Source organism: Panthera pardus, unplaced genomic scaffold (assembly GCF_024362965.1).
Source record: "Panthera pardus isolate Hobbes unplaced genomic scaffold, ASM2436296v1 HiC_scaffold_7, whole genome shotgun sequence".
Taxonomy (NCBI): Eukaryota; Metazoa; Chordata; class Mammalia; order Carnivora; family Felidae; genus Panthera; species Panthera pardus.
Window position 1 is genome coordinate 29847852 of NW_026527002.1, and position 27992 is coordinate 29875843.

The 27992-nt window shown below is 36.7% G+C and overlaps 2 protein-coding genes across 2 annotated transcripts; both read right to left on the reverse strand.

Moving 5' to 3' along the window:
- Positions 1–147: 147 nt before the first annotated feature.
- SLC10A5 (solute carrier family 10 member 5) lies at positions 148–3943 on the reverse strand. Its single transcript, XM_019453185.2, is given in 12 exon segments — positions 148–848; positions 851–976; positions 979–1031; positions 1033–1163; positions 1166–1192; positions 1195–1295; positions 1298–1334; positions 1336–1495; positions 1497–1671; positions 1674–1754; positions 1757–1910; positions 3899–3943. Coding segments are annotated over 12 exon segments (1308 nt in total). The 3' UTR covers positions 148–630.
- On the reverse strand, positions 3178–27926 carry ZFAND1 (zinc finger AN1-type containing 1). Its single transcript, XM_019453362.2, has 8 exons — positions 27827–27926; positions 20380–20422; positions 19437–19476; positions 16788–16915; positions 16611–16702; positions 15292–15413; positions 4616–4771; positions 3178–4522 (listed from the first exon to the last, which is right to left on the reverse strand). Exons 1-8 carry the CDS (start codon positions 27879–27881, stop codon positions 4352–4354), a joined length of 807 nt encoding a protein of 268 aa, XP_019308907.2. The 5' UTR covers positions 27882–27926; the 3' UTR covers positions 3178–4351.
- Positions 27927–27992: the final 66 nt, after the last annotated feature.

Consider the following 27992-nt stretch of genomic DNA (forward strand, 5'->3'; position numbering starts at 1 on the left):
AAAATTAACCTGATAGTGATTGGAAAGTGGACAGAAGGACCAAAAGTGAGTTAAAGGTTTAGGGAAGCAACAACATAGGGCAGAACAAAAGTGATATTACTGGGAATGAAGAGATTGGTGAAAAGATATTATAGGAAACTTTTTGTAGGAAATAATTTGACTAAAAAGGAAAGAATGAAGGAAGAAAGGAGAAGAGGAAGAGATGACCCTGTGTTTCAGGGTAAATGGTAATGTCTTGAGTGGGAGATGTGCAAGACCAGATAAGCACAGTTATGACAGCAGAGGTGCTACATTTAAGATGTACTGATTCTGATGAGCCAATGAGAGACCCAGATAGGAATTTACATATTCATTCACTGTGTGAGCATTTACTGTCTGCCTATTCTATGGAGATCCCTTCCCTAAATACTTGGGATAGATCACAATCACTACAGAAGGAATATTTTCTTACTGCCCTTCCCCGTTTAAGAGACAATAAAGTGTCCTATTCAAATCCAGTTCTCTAAAACATTTCCAAACCAACATGTTTGAAAAATGGGCACCTTCCTCTGAATTTCTGTACATTAATGGTCTGTAGTGAACTGAAAACAGGCATCATTTTTTGATATTGTTTGAATCTCCCACAGTACCTCATTCAGAGTGGGAATTCAGTAATGCAGTTTGGCCAGGGGATTTCTTTTTCCTTTTATCTTCTATGATAAGAATACATCTTTTCTTAGCCTTGTAAAGCAGAAAGATCAGTAACATTTCACATCCAGAATACATGGCCACTATAAAAGGAGCCACAGAAGCTAAGTCGGCCTTGGACTGTGAAAAAGAATTGAATAATGGCAGAGCTAAGAAACTGGTATCCCACTTTCAATAGCAACAATTTTACAAACAAGAACAGGCAGCACAAAAATTTTAACAAAGTTGTACCCAAATAACAAACCCAAAGCAGGAACTAAGACATCCCATGAAAGCTCCTCTAGGTTATTTCTAGAAACATTCTGAAAGTCAAATAAATCCCTACAGACATTAAAATAAAACTCAGGTCTAATTATTCCCTCCAGGAAGTTTGCTTTTTCAGGTATGCTACACTTGAGGACTATTCCAACTGATGTTGGAATGATGAAAAGGAGTATGGATACAATTTTAGAAACAGCAACATGAAATGTACGTGATGTAACCCTAACAGCCTACTATATATATATAAGAATTGGCAAGTATCATTATCAGGGCCAATAATGTTGAAGTCATCAAAATGACAAAAATGAGATCTCCATCTAGAAGCAGAACAAAGAAATAGACCCCACTCCTCCTGGGCATGTGTAGGTCATTACAAATCCAAAGCCTATGTTGTGCCTCTTATAACACCAAATTCTGTGTCCAAAGAAATCCATAAAATGGCCTAAGAAAAAAATTGTGTAATTGCCCCAATTTGCCAAGAATTACTGGCAAAGGAGTGTTTCATACTGTTTCAAACATCTGCAATTCAATATTGCAACCAAAAGCACGTTGGTAGCATAAGCACTAGGGTATTTCAGTCAATACACATTAATGCCTTGAAGACCATCTTTGCTTTGTTTAGGCACTTTGACTTTAACATTACCTCTTGAATGAGTCTTTCTTGCCTACCTTCAGGATCCCATAGTTGAATGGTCAAATTTGTGTCTCCATCTTCACCTGTCATAAGGTTTTTGTCACAGTCACCACTTGCAGCAGTTTAAGACCATCTAATTGCAAAAAGAGACGGCTGGAGTCTGGCCACTTAGCTCCTAACTAGATCTTCTGATGACCATTTCTTCATTCTTTGTGAAAAATAGTTTTTCAGTCTTTGCTCTATTCAGAACACTGAGAAATGACTTCCTTGCCTCTCCCAGAGTCATAAACCACAAAAGCAGGACGAAGGCAGGGAAATAACAAGTTTGCTAATCATTCTGAAAGTTTAAATAAATCACATATGCAGCAAAACCGGTTTTTAAAAAAGCTACAGAACATTCTTTTCAAGTAATAGAACTTAGGTAACAATTGTTTTGCTGGACCAAAGTCCAGTAGGAGCATGACTATCAAGCTTTTCAAAATACAAAGGTATCTAGTGAGGGGCGCCTGGGTGGCTCAGTGGGTTAAGTGTATGACTTCAGCTCAGGTCATGATCTCACGGTTTGTGGGTTTAAGCCCCACATTGGGCTCCTTGCTGACAGCTCAGAACCTGGAGCCTGCTTCAGATTGTCTCCCTCTGTCTGCCCCTCCCCTGCTCATGCTGTTTCTCAAAAATGAATAAACATTAAAAAAAAAATTTAAACAAAGGTAAAAACAAAAACAAAAAACAAAGGTATCTAGTGAGTAACACAACCTGTTGAACTTGTAGTTATGAAAATGTAAAAGCCACAGCTTTAACAGATTGGATTTATCAAGCCGAAATCTAATCTCTTTCCTCCAGACTTACTCAACTAAAAACCCTAAAAAGAAAGCTTGAGAAGGCTGTCTGATTTCAGGGTAGTTTAGAAATGAGAAGCCAGAGAGACTTTCTCTCTTCCCCACAGTCTTGTTCTCTTTAGGGGACTACTCATGCTGGAACCCCTGGTCCCTAGAGTCTGAGGATGCTGGTACCTGTCTGGTCTGCTCCACTATCTGGGACCTGACCTAACTTACCATCAGTATCACTATTGACACAAGTCCCTCCAGGCTGCTTTGTCTCTTCTCTAATCAAGGACAGGACCTCTTCTTCATTTTCCCCCTCAATCTCTGCCAGCCTTACTTCCCCTTTTCTCAGCACTCATTGCTATTTTTCCTGGTATATTTAGCTTTAGTTCAATTTATGAGGCATGTGTTGATCACCTACTATGTGTAAGTAATTATAACAGATGCTAAGGTATTTAGTCTGTGTTAAAACTTTCCGGTATTTGGGAATATATTTAAGGATTATTTCTACTTCTGGTCCTGTAGTTTCTGATAAAAGGGCCACTGGAACATAGCTATATTTACTGTCTCTTACTCATCTGGCACCTGCTACAGAGTTTTGTATTATAGTTATAAGAATGTATATATCTCATCATATTCACCACTGCAATTATAATCAAATTCTTGTTTGTAAAGTAGTTATTTGAGTGCCTACCAAACAAATGTGTCAGTAGTTGACCGAAGTCAGAAGTTACCTCCGTTCCTTGCATGAAAGTAAGATGAAGAGAGAAAATGAATATTCTGAGTTTATTCCTTTATTTAATTATACCTAAAACCACTATATGTGTCCATGATAATTGAAATAGAAAAGGGACAAAGCCTTCCCCAACAAGGGACAAAAACAAATAGAAATTATTTCTATTCCTTCCATATGGTAGTACTTTGTTGAGTACTGATGGAATATATCAGTCAGACACATCATTTTAAATATAGTTTTTTAAGTTTATTTTTGAGAGTGAGAGAGCGAGCTCAAGCGAGCACGAGCAGGAGAGGGACAGAGAGAGAGGGAGACACAGAATCTGAAGCAGGCTCCAGGCTCTGGGCTGTCAGCACAGAGCTCAATGTGGGGCTCAAATTCATGAATGGTGAGATGGTGACCTGAGCCAAAGTCAGACGCTTAACTGACTGAGCCACGTAGGCGCCCCAATCAGACACATCATTTTAAAAATAGTTATTTTTGGCATGTATTTTGCATTGATATAAAGACACTGTAATGAAGTTGTGCTACCTCACCTTTCCTCTCATTTGTAATACATTTACATAAATGAAGGTGAATCCTACCGGAAGAGGATCTTTATCAGAGAGATATGCCCCAAAGCAGTTAGGGGACACCAAGAAAACCATTTCCTCTTCCTAAGCCTGAGATTCCTCATCCAAAAACTTGGAGACCATCTCATTCACTCTTCTAAGTTCCTATGATTCATGTACACACATCAATTTACACATACTGACATACAGTTAAGGCTATACTTCCTGGCCTCATGATGCTAGGCTTAGCCATGTTACGTGTATCTTCTAAAAGTCAGTTCTTCCTCTGTCGTAAAGGAACAATATCCAAAATGCAGTCATTCCTTCCTTCAGCTTAGATCCTAGAGTAACGGTGATATGCAGCAGAGTCACAACCAATCAACAGCTGACATTAAAATAAATGAAATATACCTTTTTTGTTGTTACTGACCATAACCTAATAAAAGCTAACTACAAAAATTTGCTAATAATTGAATGTCAGTTCATAGCTTAAAACACAAAAACTCAAATTAAATTTAGCTGAAAATTGATAATGGAAATGACATAATGGAAATAAATTAAAAGGGAACTTTTAGGAATAAATATATGTGATATGTGTAGTAAAAGAAATGGACTTAACAGAGAATTTTCCTCATCATTTCTGGCTTGAATCCTTACATGACTAATCCAAATAAGAATCAACATTTTTTAAAAACTGTTCTTCATCATTAAGATATTCCAAGATAATATTTCCACCATTATACAAAGGGCAATCCTCCTTAGCGATCCAGGTTTCCAAAGTATGATCCAAGGGTAAGACTTCTCCTGAAGTAACGTGACATAACCTTAATTTCTGTTAAGGGAAATAAATCATACTGTAATAAACAAACATGCTGGTAAAAGAGTATCCTAAAACTTTTATGAAAAAATTATGACCAGTTGTTACCTTAGCTGTTAATTTATTATTGTCATTTTTGAGACTGGTTAAAGAAGCCGCAAAGTCTATGGCTTTTCCGATGCTCCATCGGTGGCAAAAGAACATTGGTTTGCTTTTCTCTTTGCTCCCCTTAGGTAAGAAAACCTGAAGGTAAACTCTTTCTTTCTGTAAAAATAAAAAGTTAAAATATAGATTATGTATATGACACAGGCATCTCTTTTTGTCTCATGACCTCTCTTCCTGTCTTCTCCTGGTTAGAGGACTACCCTCTAATGATACAACTTTTAGTGGGAATACCAATCATAGTACCCATGAATCCACCTAAATGCATGGGCAGAGGACTGAAGACCCTAGCTAGGGTGGTCTGTGCAAACAGAAGCATGTAATGTAAAACAGGCCAAGCAAAGCCTTTTCCTGAGATTTTTAAAAAATTTTTTAATGTTTATTTTTGAGAGACAAAGACAGAGCATGATTAGGGAAGGGGCAGGCTCCAGGCTATGAGCTGTCAGCATAGAGCCCGATGTGGGGCTCAAACTCACAAACCGTGAGATCATGACCTGAGCTGAAGTCAGATGCTTAACCGACTGAGCCACCCAGGCACCCCTCCTGGGATTTTTTTATGTTCAAAAGCTAGAAGGAGGGAAGAGCAATCTGGTTGTTTTTTTTTTTTTTTTTGAAGTCTTATTGAATTAAACCTGAAGTTACCTATCTATTCCCCCCAAACCCTCTTAGCTGTTCCTGAACTAATGTGGAAAAGTTTCCTCAAATGGGAAAGGACTCCAACACAGAGAGAAGAGTCAAGGAAACAGATGGACTCTTTCAAGATGATGAGTCCTGGAATCCAGTCATCCCTTGAGATCAGATCAATGCATCACTCACTCCCCATTATAGGATAAAAAAAAATTGTTTTCATTAAGTTATTGTTATCAAATTTCTGTCACTTGCAATTTAAAGTTTCCTGATACATAGTAACATTTCACCTGAAAGACCTTACTACATATTTAGTTGCAGCAGGGCTCTCGAGAACAAAAGGTCCAATCAATCAATCAATAAAATAAGTACCATAACAAAACAGAATGATTCAGAGATTTGGAGACGGTTCCTCTAGTATTTTATGCCCTATATGCTTCCTTACATTGTATTTTCTTGCTAAGTTAACAAATGCAGGAGGAAAAATAAAGAGGAGCAAGGTGTTTGGCCCCTGATCTTCCCCAATTCCTAACAACTGCTTTAACAAAGTGTGGCTTTACAGACCAATTCCTGCTACAATAAATATTTCGTTATAATTGGATTATCTCTTAATTATAGGGGAAATATCACAATTATGGTAAGAAATAATAGATTCAACACGATTTCCATCTAAACACAAAGGAATTTAGATTTGTTGAAAACCAGTGAAATGTGTCATAACAGGTAACAAGTATTAAAAGAAAAAAAATGATCAGAAATTCAAGCCTTGGGCCAATTCTATAACCTAATAGTTCCTGCTCCAAAGCAAGGTAATAAGAGCGTAAATACAAAAGGAAAGAATGTAAAAGTTATAGCCTCACTGAAAGGAAGGAAGGTGGGCAGGAAGGCGCAAGCAAAATATGCTTGAGGATCAAAAACATAACAAATGCAAACAAGTGATAGGTAGGCTGAGCCACAGACTCTCAAGGTTCCAGAAGACAAAATAGTAGCCAAGATTTCAGCTTGTGGGTTAATGGGAAGCAACAGTGCTGCATGGAGGTAAAGTACCTGGCTCCGGCTCACTGCTTGGAAGGAGAGGCTAGTGTGGGACTTGTGCTCCAGAAAAGAAAGTTGAAGAAGGTACTGCTGAATGCTGACTACTGCTTACAGAAAGTAATATTTAGGAAAGGCAGAGAAGCACAGATAAACCTCTTGACAGCAAACAAAGCCAGCATCTTCCAAGTCAGTAAATGGATCCACAATAATCTGAAAATCTCTGGAGGGCAAAAGCCCAAACTGCCAATCTGAAACTTGGATTGGAATGGAAGTCCTGAGTAAGGCCAGTGGAAGAAAATGCAAAATTGCTCCAAAGGAAGAGGTGAGTGACAACAGTGAGATACAGTTAAGAACCTCCTACTCAAGATGAACATGCAGAATCTACAAATGGAAATTCAAAAGTTAACCTTACTATGGGCAGATGAACTAACTGAATTCAAAAAGACATTATAAAGTTATTTTTTTTTTTATTTTTAAAAAGTTTATTTATTTGGTGGGGAGAGGGGCAGAGGAAGAGGGAGAGAGAGAAACCCAAACAGGCTAGCAGCACAGAGCCCAAAGTGGGGCTTGATCTCACAACTATGAGATCAGGACCTGAGCCAAAAATCAAGAGTTGGACGCTTAACCAACAGCCACCCAGGCACCCCTAAAAGTTTTTTAAATTATGAAATATCCATACAAATGGAACAAGAAAGTATGGAACAAAAACAAATGAAATAAGACAAGCTATGAAGATCCAATGAGAAATATAAAAATTTTTAAGTACAGTTTCTGAAATAAACTCAAACAGGAGAAATTTTGATAATCTTCAATAAAAAGGCTTAATTGATCTGAAGATGGATTTGAGGAAGTCCTCTAGAATGCCACACAAATAGATACAAAGAGAGAAATTATACATCCCAAAAATAGGTCTAACAAGATTTCAGAAGGAAGCAATATTCAGAGAAAATGACTGTAATTTTCCAAAAGTGAAGAAATAAGTGAAATTAAAGATGTACCTCCAGGCCCAAGCTGGGTAATTAAAATAAATCCAGATGTAGAAACATTGCACTGAAATTGGAAAATACCAAACTCTTAAAAGCTACTAGAGAAAGACTGATTACTCATAAAGCAATAAGATTGACAGATGTTTCCCCAATAATAGACAACAGGGAAAAATGAATAGTATATTAAGAGAGTTGAGAGAGTCTAATGGACAATCCAGCTCAAGTGAGGGCAAAATAAGGGCACTTTCAGACAAAAAAAAGACTCAAAGAGTTCACCAATGAAGACTCTTAATGAATGAACTACCAGTAGTTTAGCCAAAATAAAAATGAGTCCTAAGGAAAGGAGAAATTCAAAAAAATATGTTGGCAAATTTAAATAGCTATAGTACCGACTTAAAAATAATCATGTGTGAACAAGGATGATGGGACAGGACATATTCAACTTGAGAAAGCATGTCAAACTCCTGTCTCATTCAAGAGGATACAATACCAAGTAACTTTAAATTCTGAGAGACAAATTGGTATTTAGTTATATATGTTAAAAATTAAAATTGTTAGCACATGTCTATTATCATATTATAAAACATTACAATGGAGAGTCTAGATAATACAGTACAAAAAAGGGAACCAGCTAGTATAATTATTAAAAAAATTAAAACTACCCTTATGTTAATGGGGTGTGATTGTTTACCTGGAAATTGAAGGCAAAGAAAAGCATTTGGTAATGTGACTGAACATCTTTTTTCTCTATATTAGAAGTACCTAGATATAGAGGTTGGGGGAAACATTATGTTCACAACAAAACAAAACCCAGGAGATAATTAGGGATGAAAAGGAATAAGATGTAAATGAAAAACAAAATGTTACAGAAGTCACTAAAACACGATTTAAATAAATGAAAAGGCATACAAGGTTATTAGACAGGAAGACAATGTTCTATAGCACAAACCCAAAGTGAGTCCTTCAGGAATGATACTCAGTCAGGACTTGCTAATAGTCAGAACTTGTTGGGAGACTGAATTTTACTTTAACTTTACAGAAATCCCTAGATAATGTGTTGAGGTTTTCCATCAGTTACTTATACCTAGTGAGCAGGGAGAGGCCAGAATCTCCACGATAAAGAGGAAGGTATCAAGAGGGTAAAAATCCTCTTGAGAATAGCTAAGGGGGCTTCTCATAAATGGCCAAATCTTTACCTCCTGTCGGCACCATTATTCACAGCTTACATCCTTGTAGGAACTGGGGGACACGGAAAGCCACATTTCTAAAGACCATACTGGGTTCTCATGCCGTTTATAATGATTTCTCTCAGTTTCTCCATTTCCCCTTTAAAGAGCCTATGATCTTTAACGTTACTTGCTGGAGTCTGTCACTTAAAACCTTGTCCCATTAGGATAACCATAAAAATCCTAGGTTTTTTTTTTTTTTTTTTTTTTTTTTTTTTTTAAGTATAATTAATACACAAGGTTATATTAGTTTTGGTGTAAAGCAGTGATTTAACAAGTTTATACAATTATGCTATGCTCACAAGTATAGCTACCATCTGTCCCTATACAATGCTATTACAATGTCATTGACTATATTCCTAATGCTATGTCTCTTATTCCCATGACTTCTTCATTCCGTAACTAAAAGCCTGTATGTCCCACTCCCCTTCACCCGATTTGCCCATCCCCCCATCTCAGAGAAAGTTTTAGTTTAAATAGAATAAGCATGAATAAATATGAAGAAAAAAACTGCTAAGAAAAAAAATATAGGTGAACTTACATTATCATATATTAGAACATTCTATAGAGTTATTGCATCAAATCAAGTTGGTACTGACCTGGGAGTAAAAAAAAAATATGAGTGGAATAGAATAGGAAATCCAAAAATAGATCCAGTAAAAATAAATCTTAAACTTGTCATGAATTGGAATACCAACTATCATCTTCAAAAGGAAAAATGATTTAATAATTGGTGATGGCAAAACTAGCTAAAAAACTGGAAGAAAATAAGATTGGGTCCTCAGCTCCTATTACATGCTACAAATTCCAGATGGATTAAAGACAAATGCAAAATGCCAAAAAATAAAAATCCTAAAGAAACCAAAGTGGGGGGTGCGGGGAAGCAGAAAAAGGCACACCTTAGAAAAAATTAAAACACATGTCAACAAGATACATAAGTGAAATCAATATATTTGATACATTTTGAAAACATATCTATAATCGATCTTATTTGGAAAAAGAATATCTATTATATTCCAAGAGTTTCCATAAGAAGTTGTCCAAACAAAATAAAAAGACAGGAGTATGGGTTAACAGACAACCAAAAAGAAAAATGATCAAAGGGTGATTGAAAGAACAACTACACATGGCTAACAAACATAATAAAAGATGCTCAAACTGAACACGCGAATTAAAGCAATTAGAAGGTATCTTTTTATAGCCATTAGACTGGAACACATTAAAACATATAATAGCTACTAGAAACCATGGGAGGAGGGGAAGCGTACCTCATATCTGACCACAAGAGGCAGTATATTAAACTGGGTAAGATGGCAGGTTTATCACCCGAGTGATCTTAAATAACTTCAAATCATTCATGTGTGAAATGAGGATATATAATATACCAGGAGGTTGTATTAAGGGAGGTAAAAAAAATTTAGAGCCAAAAATCAATGGCTGGCATAGTGTAATCAGTCAATAAAGGCTATTATAACTATTGCCAGTAGAAATGTAAATTGTTGCAACTTCTTTATAAAGCAGCTTAGCAACATCTATGAAGATTTAAAATACACGTATCCTTTGACCCAACAAATACACTCCTGGGAATTTATCTCACAAAAAGAAGAAACCGGACCAAGACTGCTTAGCACAGTAGACAAAACTGGAAACAAAGTGAATGTTCATCAATAGGAAAATGGCAAAGTAAGAATCTACAGACCTGTACATCCACACTATGGAATATTTATCTAGTTTTTAAAGAATCAGTTAGAGCTACACCAGCTCCCTTGAGAAAATTTCTGCTGGGCATTAATAAGGATACATACAGGTAATAATCTACCTAAAACCTGCTTTATTTTCACTTACAGCTATAATCACTATTTGACATGGCAGTATGTATTTAACAGTTAACTCACCGCATTGGAATATAAATTCCATGTTGGCAAGGACTTCTATTTACTCTTGTATACCCAGGGCCTGATATATAGTAGGGGCTCAAAAAAAAAAGTATTGACTAAATGAGATGATGCCATTTTTATAAAATAATGACCAAAAAAATTCTTTATGCGCTTGCATACATATACAAGTAAACACCCATTTATGTAAATTATACACAGGTATACACACATATATATGTATGCATCCATGTATATGTATAAATATATATGTGTATAAAGATACACATTAATGCAAGGGGAAAAGTTATAGCTACAGACGTGTCATGCTCCATGATGAACTATTAAGTGCATCACGAATCTGTTTTCTGAGGCCAGCCTACTTGGTTTCAATTTGTAATTCACCACTTACTAGCTATGCTTAACCATTTTGTGCCTGAGTTTTCTTACCTGTTAGGCAGAGATAACAGTTCCTATCTCATAAGCATGTTGTGAGGATTAAATGTGTTAGAAGAGGGCCTAGAACAAAGTAAGTGCTATACAAGTTTTTACTATTATGCCTAAGGAATAAAATAATTGCAAAACAATTTGAGCAATATTATTGGATACTTTAGGGCAGCCCTTCTCAACCTTGTCACTATTGACATTTGGGAATGTCAGAAAACTTTTATTGTGGGCACTGTCCTATGTATAGTTAATCTCTGGCCTATGCCCGCTAGATTTCATAGCATCCCCATGCCCAGTTGTGATCAAAATCACCTTCAGTTGAAAACAACTGCTTTAGTGGGAGGGACATGGACACAGGAGGGTGTGTTTGGTTTTTCCCCTTACAGATCTGTTAAAAGTTACACTTGTAAAGGCATGTACTACATTTGCAATTTTAAAACCAACAAATGAAGTTTTCAAAAAAAAAAAAAAAAAAAAAAAAAAAAGGAAAATATTAAGAACAATCACTAACAAAAGAAGACTGCAATCAATGGTTTCTAAACCAGCAGAATAAAAGGGAATATAGAAAATGCAATCAACATGAAGGATGTGAGGAGAGAGAAATAAATCAAGGAAAAGGATGATAAGCAGAAAGCTTAAGATGGAAGAAGTATGTTCAAATGTATCAGTGATCACGATAAATACAAATGGATTCAACTCACCTATAAAAGAGATATTATCAACCTGGATTAAAAAAAGAAAGTCCAGCTATATGCTGCTTACAAAAGACACCCTAAAACAAAACACAGAAAAGTTGAATATAAAAGGGATTTTAAAAGGACGTAACAGTTAAGCATTCACTAAAAGAAAGCTAGTGAAACAGTATTATAATTCACAATAGGATTTAAGGTAAAATTCATAAAGATACAACGATGAAAAAATTTCATGTACCTGATATTATTTAGAAAAAACATTAGAATTACAAGAAAGAAATCTGACAAAATCAGTTGTATCAGGAGATTTTAACACCCTCAGTCTCAGAAACCAATAGATCAAGCAGACCAAAAATTAGTATGCACACACATACACACAGACATGCATATAAATACATACAAACGGGAGGGGTGGCAGGAGAAAGACTGCAAATGACAAAGCAAAATGAGCAAAATGTAAGTAACTGGTACATTTGGATAAAGGATATGGAAAAAAATCATTGTACTACTTTTGTAACTTCTGTGTTTAAAACTGTATCAAGTTACCAAATAAAAAACCCACACTCAAACAAGTAGGTTGAAAATAAATTCACTGTCAAGGTGAGAAGATGGAAAAAGATCAGAAAATCCAACATAAAAGGAAATATAAAAATCAGAATTTAGTGACATTGAAAGCAGAAAACCAGTAGAAAGGTCAATCAAACCAAGATATGCTTCTTACAACTAAAATATAAATTAAACACACACACACACACACACCTCTAACAAGACTGTTCAAGGAGAAAATAAAGTACAAATGAAACATATTAACAATGAAATGGAATGACTACTAAAGACACAACAGAGATCTTGGAACGTAAGAGAAAAACTTGAACAATAAACTGGAAAATCTACATCAAGTAGTAAGTTTTAAGACCAATTAATATTTACCAAAATTTCAGAAGAAGTGACTATCCAAATAAACCAAGAACTATTTAACACATTGAAACCATATTCAAAATTCTCCCCTCAAAAATGGCAACAGATTAAAACGTTGTAACACCCTTTACCAACCCTTCAGGAACAAATAATCCCCATCCTCTACAAAGATTTCAAAGAATAGAAGAGAGAAAGCTACTCAACAAATTTTATGTGCATAGTCTCACTACTAATAGCACAAACAATAATATATTAGCTAATCAATTTAGCAGTGCATTTTAGAAGAATTATATACCAGAGTCAAGTAGTTTGTTTTGGAAGATGTGGGTGATTTTACAGAAAAATAGATTAATGTAATTGAAAACATTCATAAGGAAAGAAAAGATACCTGATCATCCTACTAAAGGTAGAAAAAAAACTTACAGTAAGAATTTATACATATTCATGATATAAAGTCCTAGCAAATTAGGAACAGAAAGAAGTACTGCTCACCTGATAAAGGCTTCTACTGAAAATTTACAGCAAATGTAGTATTTACTGATGAAACTTTAAAATCATTTGCATTAAAGTCAGAGAAATGATGAAGATGCCTACTATCACTCACATTATTCAAGATGTTCTGGAAATCTCAGCCAATACACTAAGACAATAATAATGAGAAAGAGAAAAGAAAATTTGGCAAACACACACACACACACACACACACACACACACACACACACACACACACACACAAACTGTCATTTGCAGAAGATAAGGCTACACAGAAAACATCCCAGAAAATCTAACTATGGGTACTCCTAGGAAGATTATTTGCTGGATAGAAGGACAACATACAACAAACAACAAGCAATAATCAGTCATGAAAATAAATTTTTTTTAAGTTATTTACAATGGGGCGCTTGGGTGGCTCAGTCGGTTAAGCGTCTGACTTCAGGTCATGATCTCAAAGTTCGTGAGTATGAGCCTGGCATCGGCTCTGTGCTGACAGCTCAGAGCCTGGAGCCTGCTTCAGATTGTGTGTTTCCCTCTCCCTCTGCCCCTCCTGCACTCGCATGCTGTCTCTCTCAAAAATAAACATTTAGAAAAAAAAAATTTAAGTTATTTACAATGGCAGCAAAACAATTAGCAGACTAAGATATATAAATATATAGATAATATATATATGCATTATAAAATGTTAAAGATCTAAAAAAAGACCTAAAGAAAAGTTGGAAAGATCAATCATAGACATAGATGGGAAGAATCAAAATTCTAAAGATGTCAACTATCTCTAGTTTAAAATTTAGCATTAATTCCTATCAAAATTGCAATTTTAAAGAACGGGACAAAGTGGTCGTAGGTTTTTGGTTTTGGTTTTTTGTTTTTGTTTTTGTTTTTTTACAAATGAATAAATTGCCAAGAATAGATGTGACTGAAAGAATAACATGGACAGACTTGTCCTTATTATAAAACTATGATAATTAAGACTGTTTGATATTAATGCAAAGACAAACAGACCAAAGGAACTGAACTGAGATCCCTAAATTAGTCTTACATGTCTAGAACAATATGGTGTATGACAAAGGTATCATAAGGAGGAACTCATTATCTTATGTTATGACAACAGGAAATCCCTACTGGGGGAAAAAATCTCTATTTACAACTAAATTCGAAATGGAACAAAGAGTTAATTTTTTTTTAACTTCTGAAAGGAAATGTAAGAAAATCTCATTTCCAAACATACAAATTAAGGAAAACGATAAATTTGAGTACATTAACATTCTGAAGTCTGAACTACTAAAGAGATTAAAAGCAAAGTGAAAACAAGCCATAGACTGAGAAGATATGTGACATCCATTTACTCAAGAAAGCATCAGAATTCAGAATATATGAACAATCCTATAATTTTTAGCAGTACCAAAAAAAAAAAAAAAAAAACCCAACAGAAAAATTGTGCAAAGGATATGAATAATTTACAGAGGTAAAACAGCTAATAAGTCAATGCAAAGTAGCTGAACCTTATTAGTCACAAAGGAAATTCAACTTTAAACTTCAGTAAATTTAGAAACAAGAAACACCAACTCTCAGACACTGTAGGAATGAGATAAATCAGTACAACAACTGACAACAGTCTAATAAAGCTGAAAATAAGCAAACTCCATGACCCAGCTTTTCTATTTCTAGGTATATTCCCTAAAGTAGCATTTTTCAATCTGATGGTCTCAATCCTTTAGGGGTTATAAAATCAACAGTCTTTAAAATAAAACAGAATAAAAAACATCAGAGTATATAACACTAAGGCTAGTATGTAACATATAAGGCTAGGTATTACTGATAATGGGTTAAGCTATGTATATAGGTATGTAGTATGTACATACACAAGTACCTACTGGAATGTTCTATAAAATATAATGGATATTATGGAGTTTTAAAGGGACCACCCTAGAAAAACATTCCCACATATACACAAGGATGTTCACTGTTGTAACAGTTTATAATAGCAAAATATCTGAAAAACATCTGAATCTTCATTAGGAAAATGGATAATTTGTGGCATATTCATACTATGGAATAATGTATACCTATTAAAATGAATGAACTAAATGTATCAGCATGGACAAATGTTAAAAATATGATGCCAAGTGAAAAAAAGAGTTGATCTGGTTCACTGTGACTTCTCAAAGTGAAAAAGTCAAAATTATTATCTACGCAGATATATACCATACACCAGTAACAATACATTTCAAGTTCAGATTAGTTGTTACTTGATGGGTGGGAGGAGTCCAAAGGGGGCTATATTTGAAACATTTTTGTTTTTCAAAATCTGAGACCAACCTGTGGTAATGACTTATCTCCATCAGCATGCATCTTTAATTTCATCAGTGCTACCTTTGCAGCCGTTTCACTGTTTTTTGCACCTTTCCTTCGTTTACTTGCTGTCCCTCCTGTCTTAGAATCTAAGAAATAAGTATAAGCATATAAGCACATAGAATTTTTACATTAAAAATGTCCAGAGTTCTATCATTTGTTATAGTTTTGAAATATACACAAATAACACATAATAGTTATACAGAACCACATTTTTTTTTTGTTGGTATCATACATGACCATTATAAAAATATCATCAAGGTTGATCTAAGCAATCTCTACATGAAAAAGCTCACTGTTATGTGCTTTCCTTTCCAATTTAAGCCTATTTAATCCAAAACAAATCACTAACATTTCTACAGAAAACTTTTTTTTTTAATATTTATTTATTTTTGAGAGAGAGACAGAGCATGAGTTGGGGAGGAGCAGAGAGAGAGGGAGACACAGAATCTGAAGCAGACTCCAGGCTCTGAGCTGTCCGCACAGAGCCCGATGCGGGGATTGAACTCAGGAACTGTGAGATCGTGACCTGAGCTGAAGTCAGACACTTAACCGACTGAGCCACCCAGGTACCCCTGCAGAAAACTTTTAAGATTTGGTCATAGATTTTAATAAAGGTACTATCCTTAATACAGAATGAAAATTCTGAACATGTTGGCAGAGAGACTGGTTTAAGCAACAGATACATTCTTCCCAGCACCTCAGATTATCAGCAGCATTCACAGAACAGCTGATGAGACTTAATGATTAGTCTTTAGAGAAAGCAAACCACTGCGCTGGCCTTATGAATACCATTTCCAGCCATGATACTTGACCAGCTGATCTAAGTGGCCCAGTAAAAGAGAATATCGGGTAAGTACTTCCATAGAATTTCCAATCTTTCATTGGTCAGCATTCTAAGAAATATGGGCACATAAATGCCATCAAAATCTATACCAGGTTGCAACCATTGGGGCCATTAAAAACACCTTCCAGGGGTGCCTGGGTGGCTCCATTGGTTAAGCATCCAACTTTGGCTCAGGTTATGATCTCACAGTTCATGAGGTCAAGCCCCATGTTGGACTCTGTGCTGACAGCTCAGAGCCTGGAGCCTGCTTCAGATTCTAGCTGTCTGTCTGTCTGTCTCTCTCTCTGCCTCTCCCCTGCTCGCTCTCTTTCTCTCAAAAATTAACATTAAAAAAAAAAAAAACCACCTTCCGTAAGTGGCAAGCTGACATAAGAAGCAGGACTCCATAACTAACAGATATACAGCAGTAAGGAAACAACCAAACTTTCTAGATACTTGCCAATAATGTCTTTAACAAGTTTCTGAGTGGCAGCCATACGAGGCTTAGGAATTTCCAGTTTTTCACATTCATGATCCGACTGATGACGGTGCCTATGAGCAACAGAAGAGTGACACTAGTTCACGTATTTGCAAGACTTAAACAGATACATAGAATTTGAATGGTCTGAGTGATCACCTCAGGCAAAAATTCTTCTCACAGTAAGGACATTTAACTGGCACAAGCTCTCTTTCAGCACAGTCCCTGAATGAGCATGGGTAAGACGTGGGCTTATCCGACTTCAGTCTCTCATTGATTATGGTCACCTGAAAATGGAAAAAGGAGGAAATGGCATTATAGAGTTCATATATAACACAAATCAACATCTATTTTGGAAGGCAACATATGTAACATTTTTGCTTAAACTTGTTAGAGCAACTTACATTCTCTCACCTAACAGATTATAATAAATGTTTGTGTGATAAATGATTACTGTGCTGACTGTTCTACATTTTCATAACTTTCTTACTATGGTGTATTTATCTTCTAAGTCAAGTTAAAATGACTATTCAGTTACTCTTCATAATTTTAGAGTTCTACTCTGTACCAGTCCTAAACAAAGATGCCCCCATAATAATATGCTTAGGTGACCATCTCATCAACCCTCAAAGAGCAAGTCATAACTACTTTCTACGCTGACTTTAGTTTAATACGTATATATATGAAAGAACACTTAAAATTATGTTTATGATACAGAAGATTAAAGACAGTTTCTGTAATGATACATTCTCTATTCTGCATGTATTATTGTATTACCAGCAAATATTACATCAGAAGAAGAGATGTTACAAGATTAAAAAATGTATAGGGGCGCCTGGGTGGCTCAGTCGGTTAAGCGGCCAACTTCGGCTCAGGTCACGATCTCGCGGTCCGTGAGTTTGAGCCCCGCGTCGGGCTCTGGGCTGATGGCTCAGAGCCTGGAGCCTGCTTCCGATTCTGTGTCTCCCGCTCTCTCTGACCCTCCCCCGTTCATGCTCTGTCTCTCTCTGTCTCAAAAATAAATAAACGCTAAAAAAAAAAAAAAAAAAAAAAAATATATATATATATATATATATATATATATATATATATATATATATATATATATATATCCATCCAGGTCAGGATAGTTTGAGTTTTAAATAACCATGTTTCTAGAGTTGAATGAACTTTTGCAGGCTCCGTGATGTCAACCCAGAGCCTCATGTAGAGCTGGATCTCATCAACCCTCTGATCAGGAGGTGAGCCAAAATCAAGAGTCAGACAGACGCTCAATCACCTGAGCCACCCAGGTGTGCCAAGATAATTTCTTAAAATCTACAACCAAAGGGCATTCCTCTATATAAATGGTAGTTATACCTTGTTGGAATTAATTTTAATATTTATTTTGAGAGGAAGAGAGAGCACACAAGCACAAGAGGGGAGAGGGAGGGGAGACGGAGGGAAGAGGAAGGGGGGAGGGGGGCAGGGGGGAGGGGGAGAGGAGCAGCAGCAGCAGCAGCAGCAGCAGCAGCAGCAGCAGGGGACATGCAGAGGGAGAGGAAGAGAGAAAATCCCAAGCAGGCTCCTCCATGCTGTTAGGAGGAGATCATGAGATCATGACCTGAGCTGAAATCCAGTCAGACACTTAACTGACTGAGCCACCTAGGTGCCCCTTGGGGTTAACTTCTTAACTACTTTTCCAAATTTGTTCTAATGGTCCACTGGTAAAACGATTTTCAATTCATTATTTAATTAATGAGATCTAATTGACATTGCACAAGAGACATTCATAGAAGTCAAATATTGTAAGAAAAAGGAAAGTACAAGGATTTACAAGCTGCATAAGAAACATTAATATGTTTACTATATGACTATTTCTCTCCAACTAATCCTGCATAATACCAATATGCTAATTTTTATTTTCATCACATAAATCACCTCAACCTCAAAGGACCAGATTTGAACTGAAGTTCATTTAACTCGAATTTTCTATAATTGAGACAACAGATATAAAAGTCCTCAGTAAAGTGCTTGGTAATTGCTGGTCAGGAATAAATACTAACTGAAAAGTGTGGGTCAAATGCTTCTTTCTAAATAGAGTGAGCTCAGTTTCACTTTCTGCCTTTCTCGGACCAAAGGAGGTGGAGCCACTTATTATGAGTTGGAGAAAATTACATTTGGCATGCTGGGCTCAGCTTTCTCTTCGAGGCCTAACCTGGTGAAGCACTGTGTGATTGGTGGGAAAATCTGCCTAATTCTGAATCTCCTTTGCACCCTAGCAGGCTCTATACTAAGCTTCATTCAGTTTATCCTTTATGAGTAATAAAGAGGATACTTTGGCTTCTATTTAACAGCCCTTATTAATGTCTCAATTTGGTCAGAATTGGTGTGGGGATTTTTATCGGACTACAAGTTTGTTCTTGGTGATCTAAGGCCAATCGAGTCAGAACAATCTGCAACCACACAATCCTAACACCAGGATCCAGGGAAAATGAACAAAACAGTGAAGGTGAACTGGAAGGAGTATATGATGAGGCTGTTAATTCCACTGTATATTTATAAATATAGAGCCTAAAGCTGTAAGTGGGCTAAGTAAACATAACTGAAATATACGAGAATTCTAACGATTTGTCATTACTAAGGAGACCAATTTTTCTTTAAAACAAACTATGAAAAATAACAAAATGAAGTAAGAGCCTCTTTACATCATCAGTTTAGTATGCCAAATTTTAATTTGTGATACACTGACTGGTTTTAAACTGAATCAAATTCAAAATCAAAGTACATAAAAAGAAACATGTTTTATTAGGAGAACTATTAACATACCTCATGACAGCTGTGTGACTCCCTGCTTCTGTGTTCAAGGCTTAAATAATTTAAAAAAAAAAGTGTTTATTTAAATACAAACAATCAAATATAACTACAGTTAATTGGAGATATTTTAGTGGTTAGTATCCTTAAGATTAGTTACACTACATTAAAACTCTGCATATAATAAACTGAAATGGCAAAACGTAGAGCATCTAGAGTCTCAAAACCCAACTGTTGAACGTACACAAATACGATTCACCACTCTAAGATACCTTTGAGTGCTCCAAGGTGTGTGCAAATAAAAGGAGTTAAAAGATTCTTTGTATTTCTCAAAGACCATCAGAAATAAAATGTCAAAGAAGTGCTCTTGTTCTAAAGGACTTAAAAATATGCATTACTTTTATTAAATCCTAATAAATCTTTGAGTGATCTTCTGAAAATAATTCTTTCAGTGTTCTATTTAATCAATTAAATGCCTAAAACATGAAAGTTTAATTACAAAGAAAACACATTTTCCAAAAATCTCTGGTTAGGTCCCAGGTTTTACTTTGCATGTGATATGTGTACGAAGAACATGTGATAGCCAACTTGAGAGATGTATAGGTTGGGCTCTTCATTTGATTAACTAAGATGAAGAGTAGTAACAATACCTGGATTTTTTTTTCTACCGTATTCTTTGAATTGTGGATATGTTCTCCCCTTACGATTAAGGCACAAATACAACTTTTATACACACACAAAAAAAATCACACACATAAATCCATTTCTGAAAGTTTGAAGTTTAGCCACATATATCCACAAGTAATCAGAGCCTATGCCTAATCTTTTTTCTAATTATGAATACAAAATATCAATGGCTAAAGTAAGAACTATTTTAAATCATTCTGCTTTTCAGAAATAAATGTCTTATTACAAACACTAAAATTATTCCCAAATGCTGCATAAAGATTTAACTTACCAAAATACTCCTGAACAACCATCACAAACAAATGGGAGAAAATCTAAAATTGAGGGAAAATGTTATAATGTTATATGCACTGGTCAGTATCCAATTTTGATTTAGTTTCCTTAAAAAGATTTTTAGAAGTACTGAACTACATCTATTGGAGAACTTTCCTTTTTGACCAATATCCTAGTGTAACAAGTAGCTAAACAAAAGCTATCAAAACCTCAAGCACGGAGAGCAACTGGATTATCAGAAGATAAATGTTACTTGTAGTATGCTATATCAGAAAAAAAGTTCTGGGTTGTTATGGTTGACCAGATTTACTATGTGTTATTTCAGAGTACCGTATACTGCAGAAGTCCTGCATTTGAAGTGAAAATCCTGGGTTTCGATTATGATTCCACAGTTTATTAATCTAGCAACACTACAAACTGTTTAACTGTAGAGCTTTGTGGGAGGGGGTGGAAAGAAGATGGCAGAGTAGGAGGATTCTGAGCTCACCTCCTCCCATCAACAAACCAAGATAACAGCTACCTCTGAAAACCACCTGAAGACAGCTAGAACAGACCTTCCACACTTAATCCTACCGAGAGAGGCCATATAGAAGTGTAGGAGGGGTGCAGACAGTTAGGAACCAAACCGGTGTAAGACTTCCCATCAATGGAAAAGACACCACAAAACACAGAAAAGCTACAGGATCAGAGCCCATACCGTGCACCCCAGTCACTGGGAACAGGAAGTCCCAGAACATCTGGCTTTGAAAACCAGGGAGGCTAAACTTGGCAAATTTCTAAAATCAGCGGGGCTTAACTCCAGGTACTTCAAAAATCTCCAAGAGCTGGAGGCAATAGTAAATTGAGTCCTGACCCTTAAAGAGCCAACATGATAAATAACTGCTGGAGACTAGCACAGAAGCAGCAGTTTGAAAAACACCTGGGGTATTCATGAAAGCAATTCATTTACTAGTCTCAGAGTGTGCACTAGAGAGACAGGGATCTCCAGGAGACCTCTCCAAGAACAAAAGTGCTAGGAGGCACCATTTCTCTTCTCCTCTCCCAGGCCAGATAGCTGTACGCTTGGAGAAACGAGCACTAACTACCGACCACCTTGCCAGCACCCTGTGTCTGCCCATGTATTCACCTGCGTTTCCACCACATCCAACCCGCTCACTTCAGCAGACTCCCTCCAGAGTGGCTCCTCTCCTGTCACACTACAAGCAGTCCCAGCAGGGACCAGTGTCACTCCAAAGCGACTCCTGCCCTGGGGAGAGATGGAGATAATCCCACACACCAGCCTGCCCAAAGTTCCAGCAACTTGTAGCAGGCCACGCAGCAGGGAAAGCCCTGCCGTTCAGTGGGACCACAGAAGCTGATGGCAGACACGCAGTCTGATTGCTGGCCCACTCACCTACAGGCCTACCAGGGTCTCTCAACAATATAGGAACCAAACTCCGCCCAGTAGCAGGCAAAGTAGGTCATTGCAGCCAACAGGGATGAAGGTAAAGGAGGCTCAGGCACAACAGTGTGCACATAGCCCATCCAGAAGACATCCCTGGAACAGATGGTTCTAGCAACCAGAGGGTACTGTGCTACAAGGCACCACAGGACCTCTTCTACAGAAGTACGCTAACTTTCACCACCAAGACACATAGCAGATCTCCCAAATACAAACACAGAGAGTTACACAGTATGCAGAGGCAGGAATAGGTCCCAAATGAAAGAACAGGGCAAAGTCACAGAAAAGAGCTAAAAGAAACTGAGATAAGCACTATGCCCGAAAAAGCAAGTATTAGTCACAAAGATACTCAATGGACTTGAGATAAGAATGGATGAAATCAGTGAGAACTTCAACACATAGACAGAAAATGTAAAACAGAACCAGTCAGAGATGAAGAATTCAATAACTGAAATAAACATACTAGAGAGAACAAGAGATTAGGAAAGGCAGAGGAACAGATCAGCAATCTAGAAGACAGGATAATGAAAAGCAACCAAGCTGGAGAACAAAAAGAAAAAACAATAAATGAGAATTGGATAAGGGAACTCAGCAACATCATCAAGCGTACTAATAAGCACATGATAGGGAGCCCAGAAGAAAAGAGAGAAGGGGGCAGAAAAATTACTTGAAGAAATAATAACAAACATACCCAAATCTGAGGAAGGAAACAGCCATCCATATCTAAGAAGTGAAGACAACCTATAACAAGATGTACTCAAGAAGGTTCATACCAATTATAATTAACATGGCAAAAAGACAATTTTAAAAGCAGCAAGAAAAAAAAAAACAAAAAAAAAAACCAGGCATATATATAAGGAAAACTCCATAAGGCTACCAGCAAAAACTTTTTAAGCCAGAAGGTAGTGGCATGATATATTCAAAGTACTAAAAGGAAAAAACCTGCAAACAAAAATACTCTACCCATCAAGGTTATCACTCAGTATAGAAGGAGAGATAAAGTTTCCCAGATAAGTGAAAGTTAAAGGAGTTCATCACCACTAAACCAGCCCTACACAAGACGTTGAAGGGAATTCTGAGTGGAAAGAAAACACCTTAAGTAGAAGAAACTTATGAAAGGAAAATATTCCACAGGTAAAAGCAAACATATAATAAAGGTAGTAGATAAATCACTTATAAAACCAGCATGGAGATTAAAAGGCAGTAATTAAGGATATCTACAAAAATGAGTCCTAAAATTAGGTAAAACATGATATATACATAAAACATGGGTGGGGGGTGGAGAGTAAAAATTTAGTGCTTTTTAAAATGTTCAAGTTTAAGTAACCATCACATTAATATAAACTGCTGTATGCATAAGATGTTATATATGAACCTCACAGTAACCATAAATCAAAAACCTGTAAGACATACACAAATAATAAAGAGAAAGAAATCCAAGCATAACACTAAAGAAAGCCATCAAACCACAAGAGAAGAGAGAAAGGAACATGAGCACTGCAAAAACAACCATGAAACAAGTAACAAAATGGCAATAACTACGTACTTGTCAATAATTACTTTAAATGTAAATGGACTAAATGCTCCAATCAAAAGACACAGGGCAACTGAATGGATTAAAAAACGAGACCCATCTATATGCTACCTATAAGGGACTCACTTCAGACCTAAAGACACACAAACAGACTGAAAGTAAAGGGCTGAAAAAACCTAACATGCAAATGGAAGCCAAAAAAAGGCCAAGGCAACAAACACTGTAACAAGAGACAAAGCCTACTACATGGAGACAAAAAGTAACAATCCAACATGAAGATATAACAATTGTAAATACCTATGTACCCAACATAGAAGAACTCAAATACATAAAGCAATTACTAACAGACATAAAGGGAGAAACTGACAGCAATATAAAAATAGTGGGGCACTTTAACAATCCACTTGCATCAATGGATAAATCATCCAAACAGAAAATCAATATGGAAACAGTGATTTTGAATGAAACATTAGACCAAATGGACCTAACAGACATATACAGGACATTCCATCCAAAAACAGAATACATTCTCTAAGACAGATCACATATTAGGCCACAAAACTAGTCTCAATAAATTTAGGAAGACTGTCCAACTAGGATGGTATGAAACAAGAAATCCATTACAAGAAAAAGTCTGGAAAAACCGTAAATACTTGGAGGCTAAACAACATGCTATCAAATAATGAATCAACAGAGGAAATCAAAAATACATGAAGATAAATGAAAATGAAAACACAATGGTCTAAAATCTTACATGGTCAAATAACCTACAAAATAGGAGGCAACAATATGCAATGGAAAAAGAGTCTCTTCAATAAATGGTGTTTGGAAAACTGAACATGTAAAAGAATGAAACTGAACAAATTTCTTACACCATACACAAAAATAAACTCAACTCAAAATGGATTAAAGACTTACATGTGAGACCTGAAAACATAAAACTCCTAGAAAACTTAGGTAAGGGTAACAAAAACAAACTTGGGACTACAGCTAATAAAAAGCTTTTGTGCACCGAAGGAAAACATTAACAAAAAGGCAATCTACTGAATGGGAGAAGATATTTGCAAATGATCTGACAAGGGGTGAATATCCCAAATATAAAAAGTAATAAATAAATAACTTATACAACTCAAAAACAAAAACAAAAACACAAATAACTCCATTAAAAAAAAATGAGCAGAGGACCTGAATATACCTTTTTCCAAAGAAGATATAGAAATGGCCAATAGAACTATGAAAAGATGTTTAAATCACTAATCCTCAAGAAAATGCAAATCAAAACCACAATGAAATATCACCTTACACCTATCAGAACGGCTAAAATCAAAAACACAAGAAATAATAAGTGTCTGTCAAGATGTGGAGAAAAGAGACCCTCATACACTGTTGGTAAGAATGTAAATTGGTTCAGTTGCTGTGAAAAACAGTATGGAGGTTCCTCAAAAAGTTAAAAATAGAAATACCATATGATCTAATAATCTCACTACTCATTATTGACCCAAAGAAAATAAAAACAGTAATTCAAAAAGTTCTATGCATCCCTGTGTTTACTGCAGCAGTATTTACAATAGCCAAGATACGGAAGCAGCCCAAGTGTCCATCAACAGAGGAATGGAGAAAGAGGTGGTATGTATACATACTATGGAATATTACTCAGCTGTAAAGAATGAGATCTTGCCATTTGTGACAACATAAATGAACCAGAAGAGTATCATAAATGAAATACCATATGATTTCACTTGTACGTGGAACCTAAAAAACAAAACAGAGAAACCAAAAAACTGACAACTACATAAAACAAACTGCTGGTTGCCAGAGGACAGGTGGGTGAGATGGGCGAAAAAGATAAAGGGGGTTAAGAGGTACAAACTTCCAGGTATAAAGTAATTAAGTCACAGAAATGAAAGGTACAGCATAGTGAATATAATCAATAATATTATAACAACATTGTATGGTGACAATGGTGACTACATTGATCATGGTAAGCACTGAGTAATACATATGGAATTGCTGAATCTATATATTATACACCTGAAACTAATAACATTGTATGTTAACTATGCCAATTAAAAAGTTATAGGGAAATAAAATGAACCATCTGTGTTACTCAGTAAAAAATTTAAAAAAAAGAGAGCTTTGGATATATATTTGATATAGAATATAGTACTCTTGTGTGTGTGTATGCACACAAAACCAAAGCTCTATTATCAGGTAGTGTAGACATAAATACATATAGGTACAGGCATATGTCTGTATGTACATGTTTATATGTGTGTACATATTTCTATACTGTATGTCACACCTACTTCACAGGTTAATTGCAAAAACCAAATGAGATAGATGTAAAAGATAAGAATAGGAAGTAACTAATTAGTAATAACTGCAACAATTAACTTGTTTTGAATACACTGAACTCAGAAAAATCCTGTGGTGACTATGGGGAAATGTGTTCAAAGATACTTCAGAAATCCAATAGATAAATTGATACTGCCATATTTAGTCCTGAATTGTTTTTCCTTTCTGTTGAGGAACAACTAAGTTAGGAAATGAATTTTTGAAAAGCACACCAAAGTATCCACTCTCACTAGATACAATCACTCTCCAAATTATTGACTGTTTAAACTATTTTGACCTCGTATTACAGTACACAGCCAAGTGAAGCTGCAAATGTCCAATCACACCACTTTTACAAAGTGAAGACAAAAGGCACCACACTTTACAGAAAGACTACAATTGCCCTGCAAAAGATCTCATCCTACAGGATACCTTATCCAAAACAGAAAGAAGAGGTCCTATTATAATCCACAGGGATCCCTGGATAATTCAGTTTGTGGAACAAGAGACTGAACAAAGCTCTTCTTCTTATACCTCAGAAGTAGCCTAAGTGAATTGACACCATTGTTCTGAAGTATGACACTGTGAGCACGTTTCAGGCCAAGGAAGTATGTATTCATTTGTCAACAAGAAACTGAACCATAAAATACTGTTCAACATTTATGCCTCTCTTAAATTGGAGAAATTGTACATGCTTGCACTTTTGGTGATGAACTAAAAATTAAATGCAAACCAAGAGGACCCAGAGGGAAGAGTTAAGATGAAGGTAATTTCCTGACACCATCCTTCTATCCAACCAAAAGCTAAACAAAATTAGGATACTCACATAATACCCTCTAAAAACCCCTCTCCACTAGTCCAAAAGAGCTACACCCTGGTCTCATTTCATATATATTTATACTTTAAGAGCTATCTGAAGTTGGTAGATACCATGGATTTGGTAATCAGGTATACAAGACATAAACATAACTTACAGTCAAAACCCAATTGGCTAAGGTTCTCTGTGAAAGATGTGCAAGGAAATAGGTTTCCTGAACGGCTGGCCATGACAGCTAGTGGTAAAAGATACACAGAGTGCTGTAGGTAACAAGAACCTACCAGGGATTGTGCCCTTTTGCCCACTGACCACAGCAGGTATCACTAATCAGTTGTAACATTCCCATGAAATCTGGGCTAAATCTCAAGAGTACTCCATTCACCAGGTACCTACTACCAATAACCGAGGCTGCAATGAGAGATGAAACCTATTTGCCACCCAGGCAAACAGTGGCCAACAGTCATAGCACACATTTGGAGTGAAACTTGGGTACCAAAGACTGAGCGTTCTATATGGCTCTAATGCTTTGGGAACTTGCCTGCTCCAGATGCAGGCCATCCTAAGGCCTGTGCCATACTACCACTGACTATTACATTGGACTGTGTGTATATCACATTGTCTCTCAGTTCAGCATAGAGAGAACATCACCTTATTAATGCTCCAAACTGCAGATTATTCTGAAAGCTTTTCTATGGAAAAGACCGTGTTTTATACCCTCCTATGCAGTTCCAGCACCAAAACTGATGCTCAATAAATGTTGAGTCACTGATATTCAAAGAATGACATAATGAGTGAGCATGGTGATCATCCTAGTAGAAACCCGAGGAGGAGAATCTGATCAAAGCTAAGGGTGTTCTCACTAGAAGCTGCGAAGACCAGGTTTAAAACGGATCTCGCTCAACTCCTTCATCTGACAGATAAGGAACAGATAAATAGTTTGGGAAAGAGAGGTGTCTTGCCCCAGGCCGCAGTGGCAGGACCAGAGGGGAACACAGGTCTCCACACTCCCAGACCTAAGTGTCAGAAAGGACTGGGAGCGACGCAACTTCTTGGCAAAGCGCACTCGAAACCCAAAGTGAGCACTGCAAGCCATGTTTCCAGAAATTGCATAGTTCCTTTCCAGAGACCGCCAGACTGCCAAAGGCTCAGGGGCAACAAAAATACCAACACATCTCACTGCCGACCCAGGAGGGATGTACCCGCCCTGCCTCCTCAGACTCGACCCCGCCCCACGACCTCCCCTCACCCGCCGCCACTACCCGTGGAGGCTCAGCAGGGTACACATCTACCACGCCTAGAGTTAAGGACAGCTAGATCACCTCGCTGCCGGCAATGCTCCACCTGGCAGTGCTGTCCTATGTCCAATTCCGCCATAGCACAGCGCCGCAAGAGGCGGGGCTACGACTCACGCGCAGCGCCTGCTGGGAGGGTGGCGGACCTCGGGGCGGAGCCTGCAGGTGGGTTGGTACATTCACCGGAAGCAGT

Coding starts and splice junctions, on each gene's coding strand:
- ZFAND1 (XM_019453362.2), bottom strand. CDS start 27,881: ATGGCGGAATTGGACATAGGACAGCACTGCCAGGTGGAGCATTGCCGG. Junction 20,423..27,826: donor GGAGCATTGCCGGCAGCGAG/GTGATCTAGCTG, acceptor CCTCAATTTTAG/ATTTTCTCCCATTTGTTTGT. Junction 4,523..4,615: donor ATAATAAATTAACAGCTAAG/GTAACAACTGGT, acceptor TTCCCTTAACAG/AAATTAAGGTTATGTCACGT.